Genomic DNA, 8,205 nt, shown 5'->3' on the forward strand with positions numbered 1-8,205 from the left:
ACACACACACACACACACACACACACATACACACTATATACTTTAAAAGGTGCGAGCAATCACACATTCACATAAAAAGCACCTAGCGCTTAAGTCCTGCATCAATGAGTGGGAAAGCTCAGCCAGCAAATCCCAAACTATCTCACCTATCAGTTTATAGAATCCTGCCATCAGCACATCCACAACCCCCTTCATCCTCCTCCATCCATCCTCTCCCATCTCCCTGCCTTCCTGTCTGCCCCACCTCATCTCATTTTGCCCCAGTTCTTCATGCTTTGGCAAATAATACTCTGCACGCTGTAGGAAAGACAGATCCGTCACAGACATCCTGTTGGTGTGTGTGTGTATGTGTGTCTGTGACTGTGTCTGTGTGTCTGTGTGTGTGTGTGTGTGTGTGTGTGTGTGTGTGTGTGTGTGTGTGTGTGTGTGTGTGTGTGTGTGTGTGTGTGTGTGTGCGTGCGTGCGTGCGTGCGTGCGTGCGTGCGTGTGTGTGTGTGTGTGTAAGGTAACATGGCACCACCTGTAAAGTCCCAGTGACCTGGTCCCTCACTCAATTCTCCTCATATGAGATTCTTGTTTCGGAAGGAGCCGTGAACACACCACCTCACGTGATCTCTGGAGAACTGCTGTGTAACGTTAAAAAAAAACAACTGACGACTTGCTGTCTCGATCAGCCTACTTTACTACTTTACAGTAAAAAGAACAAGAAAGACAGATAACAAATGAGTGCAGATGAGGAACGGTTTGGGATGTTAGGGTCATTCCATACATGGAGGTGAGATTTTAACTGTATGTTTACTTGTCAGCAGCAGCATGTAAGCTAATGTTAGCCTCAAGTCCAAGAATATTCATTGTTGCTTATCATGATGCATCAGCAGGATGCCTTTCTTACAGGATCGATAACAACCAAGTTCCTGACCAGCTTTCTCCTCAGGCGATGCCATGAGACGATGCACATCAACACAGGTCATCGTGTGGATAAACTTCAAAACCTAATCACCCCTTTCTCTTCCCAATGCCCATATTTCCACCAAATTTCAATGAAATGTGTTCAAACACATTTCAGTTATCCTGCTTATAATCAAACACACAAGCAAACAGCACCAGTCTGAATTCCTCCTCCAACTCTTGCTAGTGGCAGTGAAAATGACACGCAAGAGGAAGTGCAGGTACAGACATGTTTCCACACAGTCCAAAAGCCAAGACAATCTTAAAGTTGTACATTTTTAATTTGAGCTCCCCCATATAATCTTGAAAAAGGTAGGAATGAGAGCATAACAACAGCTCCCATGGCTTCTGAATAAGAAAACAGTTGGAACTAAACCCAGTAACCAGCAGGCCACTACAGACTTAGTGAATGGATGAGTGACTCTAAGTAGGGAGCTACAAATGACTCTTCACACAAATAAAAGAAAGAGACTGTTGAGCATTGGAAGAAAAAAAAAAGCAAGCTGGCCAAATTCGCAATCTGGGTAATCAAAATGGAAATACAAACAAGTCTCAGGTTATATCTTTCTGTGAGAGAGGCAGGGAAAACTGTGAAAACATTGCATTAACAGATAATGTCACAGATTTGCAGCTTAAGATTCCATTTTAGCTGAAACAAAATGTACTGCACCCAATCAAATCAGTAAAAATAGATCAGGCTGCTGAAGTCAAACTGAGGGTCAGAGATGATCTTACAGATTGTCAGATGATGTTGAGTGGGAGGGATTTCTCAAAGTTCAGTTACTGCAACTACTGCCATGCCATAAAGGGGATGTTAAGAACCCTCCTTAATTTGCTTCAGAAAAGGCAGACAACAGACAGCGGCGACTTCGGTGATATCTGATGCTGGATGTGTGAAAGAACCAATTTAACAAAGTCATAAGGCTGACACAAAAGAAAGAGGCAAAGGGGTTGTGAGATAAACAGAGTGTGAGACCTCGGGGTCTTCTCAGGAGTGTAAGTGGAGGAGTGTGGCCTCTCTAATGACCAATCAACACCCTACTTGCTGACATGGCATCTGTTAGTTCTCCAATGGCCTCCCATTTAAGTGTGAGCCCACCGTCAGCTCAACACTCAGCCGGAATCCAATCAGACAGCAAAACCGACAAATCTTGGGTCAAGGAGCAATTCTGACATTTTGCAGAATGTCAACGTTCAACCTTTTCTAAAAGTTCTACTACACGGGAGTTTTGCTCTACCAATATGAAGGGTGGAAATAGGAATGGGTGAAAGCAAAAGAAGAAAAAAAAAAAAGAAAATCACAGTGCTGCTTAAGGGGGACTGCAGCAGAGAAGGGAGCAGACTGATGACTGAGGAGCTGCAGGTGACACCATGACACCTCCGGGTCTCAGCGAAAAATGTTCTGAAGATAAAGAACAAAAGGTAACTTTTCATAGTTGGAAAGTGAAGCTACAAAATAACGTGAATCAAAAAGCAAAATGTGTCTAGTCTATACTTTTGCTTTGTGATTTCCCTTTATGTGTATCTGAAGGAGTCTACAGTGTACACCTAGTGCACCTAGAAATTTTAATAATTAAACATCACGCTGTGCTTTCTAATACCAGTGACAAGCTATTGTGAGGTACTGAAGCAGCTGATAAACTTCCCACTTGAGACACATGCTCATTGGTAAATAACTGTACATGCATGAGATGAAAACAAGATGGCAAGAACATTCAACTCTCTGCTTATGTCGAGCAGATTGTTCTGAATGTTAGTCACTAGTATGCGATGGGTTAACTTTCAGATTCATTCATTCAGACGATTTAAAGTTAAATTCATCTGATCTGCATATTTGAACTGAGGCATGCAGAAAGCAAAGCACACAATAATGAACCAGGTTTCACACCCAAGAGCATTACCCTATGATGAATCAGTGCTAGCTAAGCTATCCTCTTTGAAGACTTTTTTTACTTAAACAGTAAATTGTTCTCGCTAATTGCAGCATGAATGTTGCGATAAAATTGATATGCTGATCTATTAAGTTTATTGCTTTGTTACGGGGAACAATCTGGCTGGAGCGAGCGGGTGAGGACAGGTAGCATCTGTCCCCACCTACTGCCTTGGCAGCTTTAGCGTCATCTGCTAGTTTTGGCAGCATCTTGGAAGCACATCAATATGGCTTTATGTAGCCAGGGCCGCTAGTAGCTAGCATGCCAGTCACGCTCTCAGGCAACACTCACTCACAGGCTGAGCATCCACCGAGCACTGAGCCAAGAGAGCCAAGCGGAACAGAGCTCAGGCTGAACAGGGAGGCCAGGTCTCCGTGGACCAGCATGAGGAGAAAGGGACAGTGTCTGTCACCTATCCACACAGCCGTGTTTAGAAGTGTGGGGCCAATACCAGATATGAACATTGCTACCATCAAGGTTGTGAGCTTTATTTTCTTGTTTTTCTCCCCAGCAACAGTTCTATTATGGAATGCTGATGCGCTCAAATTACTACTTTATTAACATCAAATCTGGAAAGTGCTGGATATTCTAGTCAAGCCTGTGCCGCTGAAAACACACCCCAGCAAGTAATAATTATGACTTTGTCAGAGAACAGTAACAGAGTTGGTTTACATTTATTTTTGTGGCACTGGTTACTGATTAGATCATTTTCAGGTTTGTATTACTAGAAGTACTGAATTGAGCTGAATTATTGAACAATAATGCTAAGGATGTAAAATGTTTGAATCTTGTTCTAAACTGCTTTCAAAAAGAAATTAGCAACATATCTGACCCGCTTTCGTGTTTGTATAACTGTTTATTGCATTACTTGTCTAAGCGAATGAATACATGCATTTAAAAAGAAGTCCTGGATGGACTGACCTTTAAAAAAAGAACAAATACACCACTTATTCCTGCCATTCAAAGTTGTGCCACATCTAACAATTAAACAAACCTGTGAACTGCTCTGCTTCTTGATTTGTAGGAGACCTAAACAAAGACCCAAAGCCATTTTTTAGAAAACAAAAAGGTATGTATCCTCTGAGTATTCTGAATCTGCAATCACCAGGTATGTCAGAAGTTTTTTTATTTTAAAATTCTGGAGAAGAAAATCACAGGTGCTTGCTTCAGTTTGGAACAAGTCAAACTCTGATAAGGGTAAGCGACTCATTTTGACTATTTGTCACACCATACCAGCATCGCTGGAGGAGATAATGGTTCATAATGATGTACACACCGCAGTCATCCCAACTACTGTGCATGGAAAGCTGGCAAAACTCCAGCCATGGAAAACACCCCAACAGAATAAGCATTTTTCTGTGCCAATTTGCAGTTTGTAAGTTAATATGTTTATCAGTTAGTATGCACTTATCGATTAATTATTAAAATTTGTTTTACTGACTTAAATTAGCACTCATGTAAGTGATGCCAAAATGATGACTACATAATGTGTGAGTAATTTATTCTGAGACCGCTAATTTCAAAACATCAATGGAAAACAACTCAATGAATAAAAAGCCACAAGGCTTGTCTGCAAATATCTAAGTGCTGCAATAACTGCTGACGCCAGAAGGTGTGAAACCCAGTCAACACAAGTTAGGTGTCAGCTGACCACCTACAAAGTGTTCAGCTATTTGACGACAGTTTCTCTGCTGTTTGATCATGGTGGCTATTAACAAAAGAAAATACCCTGTACACTGCAATGGTGTCAATTCACGTTGTTGCACATGGATCTAGTTTCAGACCTGTAGGACCAGGATGTGGTCAGAGTGGAAAAACAGCAATGCGGCATCAGCAAAAAAAAACCCTGCCACACACAAAGCCTCCCAGTCTCTCAAAGAGGATGCTTGTTCAGTCAGTCTTAAAGCACGGTGTTGCAAACTGTACTGCTGATGGAAGAGGAAGCGCACAACTGAAAAGCAGCCAAAATCTATAATTAAACCAGCGATATGAGAAATATGAGCAAACTGAAACCCTCCACTACTTTCCCAAATGCTCATCTATTCTATGCCAAGTTGCTATGACAATTTAATAATAGTCTACCATGGTTGGACTATTGTTGTTGTTTTTTGTTTGCTTTTGTTTTTTGGGGTTTTTTTTCTTACCTCTGTCAGATAACGGGAAGACAATGTGTGAATGTGAAATGAGTGTCTCAGCCAAATGCCCAATTTTGGCTGCAGGAGAAATGGCTGTAGTTTGCGGTGAGCTACTGTGGAGGTTTCATAGCTGACGAAAGCTGTTCTGTTCGGATGCACTGCATTAACCCTTTCAACTCACACGAAAAATAAGCAGCACACAATTTCAGACAAACATACACAACAGATCCTATGTTAAGCATTTCACTCTTGTAAACTTAGCACTGTATTATCACACAATCTATCCATTGTGTCGTAGTGAAGTAAGAACAATCAACTCAGAAACATTCAAGACAGAAGATAAAGCCAAGTCAATGAAATGAAGATACATCAGATTCACCAAGAAGTGATTCAGGCATCAAACAGTGCTCCTCAACTCTGAGACCCTGCTGGCAGATAACATACATCTACATCCTTGCAATGTCCTCAGTAAGGACATTCATGTGTCAAATCAGAACTCAGCGCAGGGCAGACAGAGCACTTCGGTCAAATGTTTGAGCAGAACGTGTATGTTCCACTTGACCTGAAGGGTGTGTAAACATTTCTCTGTAGCCGTGCTCCAGGGAGTAGCAGTGCGGATATGAATCTGACCCTGGATCATACATAAGGGAAGTCAGTTATTACAGTGCAGGCTGGTGGTTTATGAGTTTGGTTTAGATTCAATATCAGAAAGACATCCAAAGACAACTTTCAGTCTACACTGGTCAGCCAAGCAGCTGCACAAGTGAGCCATCCACATAACACCTCTTTAACGTCAAAACTAAGCGGGCAAAATAAGACGACTGGTGTAATGTACAGCGAAAATGTTTTTACATGATATGTATGACTGATGTTTGACATTTGATATTGATGTGAAACATGGGTAACCATATTTCCCATATTCATAAAGAAAATGATGTTTTTGTCCTTTTGGCTGTAGTACTTTTCTGGGTTTCTCTGGACATTTTTGGTCTCGGCCACCACTGACTGGATGTTTATTCACTGCAAACAGCAGAACAGTTAAATGCACTGTGCTCACCTAAGAGTGATCTTCCCGAAGTAATCTTCATGTGGTCACAGTTACAAGACAAATACACACACTGGTGAAAACATGTCAGTCTTATTAAGAACAGCAAACAGCGACATATCAGTTAAATGAAGAAAGTGTTAAACTAACAAAGATTTTAAAGTAGCCAACATGTCCACGATTTCCAATTTAATTCAATGTTAACCTTCTCTAGTCCTTGGAAGGACTCTGAGCACACTTAATAACAGCACAGAGGTAATGATTGCTTTCATTGTGCAAGCCTGAGCTCAGTTATGCACTGTAGTCCTATGGCATTCGCTGTCTCAGTTAAAATACTATGTAAGCGCATTCGGTAATCACTACTGCCAATGTGATATGAAAGATTGGCTGTGCAGCCTTACAATTACTTTAATTACAACACAAACAATATTTTTTACAAACACATAGCATTCAAAAATACAGAACTTACAATCTTATCTTTATCAATCTGGATACTGAGGCCAAAACTACGAATTGTCTTCACTGTCAGATACCTTGTTCCCTATTTATTTGAAATTATTTTACTATTGCCAAATCAAATTTAAAAGGTAAAAATGACTAAGAAAACACATTTTTTAAATTGTTATCAAATTTCTGGATCAAGATGACATATTCAGATGTGATTGAACAGCCACAGACATAAAATTTACATTTTTTACATGTGAGATACAAGACCACCCCCCTCCAAAAAAACAAAAAAATATATTAAAAATTTTTTTATTTGAATTTGTTCTCTGCTAATCTATTTAATCTATTACTCTCTGGGTCTATAAAATTAAAATGCTTGGGGGGGGGGGCTATCACTTTCTCGGAAAGGAAAGTTACAAAAAAACGTAATTACAATATAGTAAGTGCATCAGTTAATTCTAGTCATATTTCATCTTTAAATATCACTGTGCTGTTAACAGATGAGACCAGTATGATTCTGCCAATGTTTGTTAATTATACATGACACTTACTTACTTACATCTAAACAAAAATAGATCACAAACTGACATTATTTACGACAATGAGAACATCACCTACCCTCATTTTCAGATGCTGGACAAGCCACCTTCAGAACCAGATCAAATGTTCTTTCTGGATTCTCCCTGGAAACAACAACATACTGTTGACTCAGAGGGCAACAAGTGTGTATTATACTTTAACAAACACACATGGACTGTAGAATTCCATTACTTACACCTTAGTGTAGTCACTGTGGACCTGTCCTATTTTTACATGACTCATAATGTCAATACAAGCATATTAGTGAAGGTTGGTGGTGATTTGGTGTGAGTGCTCCTGCCTCCCTGAACAAACTTGGTTCAGAGCTGTGTGCTGTGCTAGCCGAGCGGCTAATGGCTGGTCAAGCTAGGAGACAGCAGCCGACTGACCCAAATGCGGTCGAGCCAGCTGGCCTGGCGGTTAAAGCCACGGCTGGAGATGGCTAGACATTAAACCAAAACATTTTTTTAGATTCAGCTACAAGTTAAACGTAAAGGCTATGTGAACTATATATTAGCCATTAGACCGACGGTTGTATAGCAAGAATAGACGAAATTGAGGATACGCGTTCAAACTCGGAGGTCTTACTTTATTCTGCTGTCCATGGTTTAGCTACAACATCGCGACAACTCCGGGCTGTCGGCGGCTCTACTCTGCTCTGCTGGCCGACTGAAAATATGTCCACCTTCCTCAGTCTGAACCGACACTTCTTCCTTATCTGTCACTGGTTGAGTCCTGCCGCGACCACATGCTCGGAGGTGGGGTATTGTAGTAGTTTGTGCCGTCCTTTCGCCGTTAATGTCCCTCCTGTCCAGCACTACGTGTTTATTTCCCACAACAAACGCTCCTCCAGGAAGTGCTGTCAAAGATTTGGTGACGTCACGCGTCAGATGGGCACCTTGCTGCTGCTGCTGCTGCTGCCCGCAGCGTCTCTCCTCCGCTGTAGATGAGTAATAAACGTGGTATACACGGCAGACCTGAGCCGTGTGATTCACGCTTCTGATGAAAATTGTGCTGCCCTCCGAGGTTGCATTATAAATTCAATAATAGTAGTTAGCCTTTAGCACTTACTCCCAAAGCGGTGTTTTTGGACCATTTTGAGGGTTTTCCAATATGAGAA

The 8,205-nt window shown here is 41.2% G+C and overlaps 1 protein-coding gene across 3 annotated transcripts in view; it reads right to left on the bottom strand.

The window, feature by feature from the left end:
• The window catches only part of dennd1b (DENN/MADD domain containing 1B), a 96,171-nt gene extending 88,184 nt beyond the window's left edge, over positions 1-7,987 (bottom strand). The window contains exons 1-2 of one of the 3 annotated variants that reach the window (XM_068318800.1): positions 7,674-7,986; positions 7,125-7,189 (exon numbers count right to left, since the gene is read on the bottom strand). In XM_068318800.1, coding sequence (XP_068174901.1) covers positions 7,125-7,189; positions 7,674-7,690 — 82 coding nt within the window. In that variant the 5' untranslated portion in view covers positions 7,691-7,986. Of the gene's footprint in view, positions 1-7,124; positions 7,190-7,673 lie in introns of all 3 variants that reach the window. The other 2 variants (XM_068318802.1, XM_068318801.1) reach the window with 2 other exon arrangements.
• Between the last annotated feature and the right edge of the window lie 218 nt (positions 7,988-8,205).

Source organism: Antennarius striatus, chromosome 7 (genome assembly GCF_040054535.1).
Source record: "Antennarius striatus isolate MH-2024 chromosome 7, ASM4005453v1, whole genome shotgun sequence".
Classification (NCBI taxonomy): domain Eukaryota; kingdom Metazoa; phylum Chordata; class Actinopteri; order Lophiiformes; family Antennariidae; genus Antennarius; species Antennarius striatus.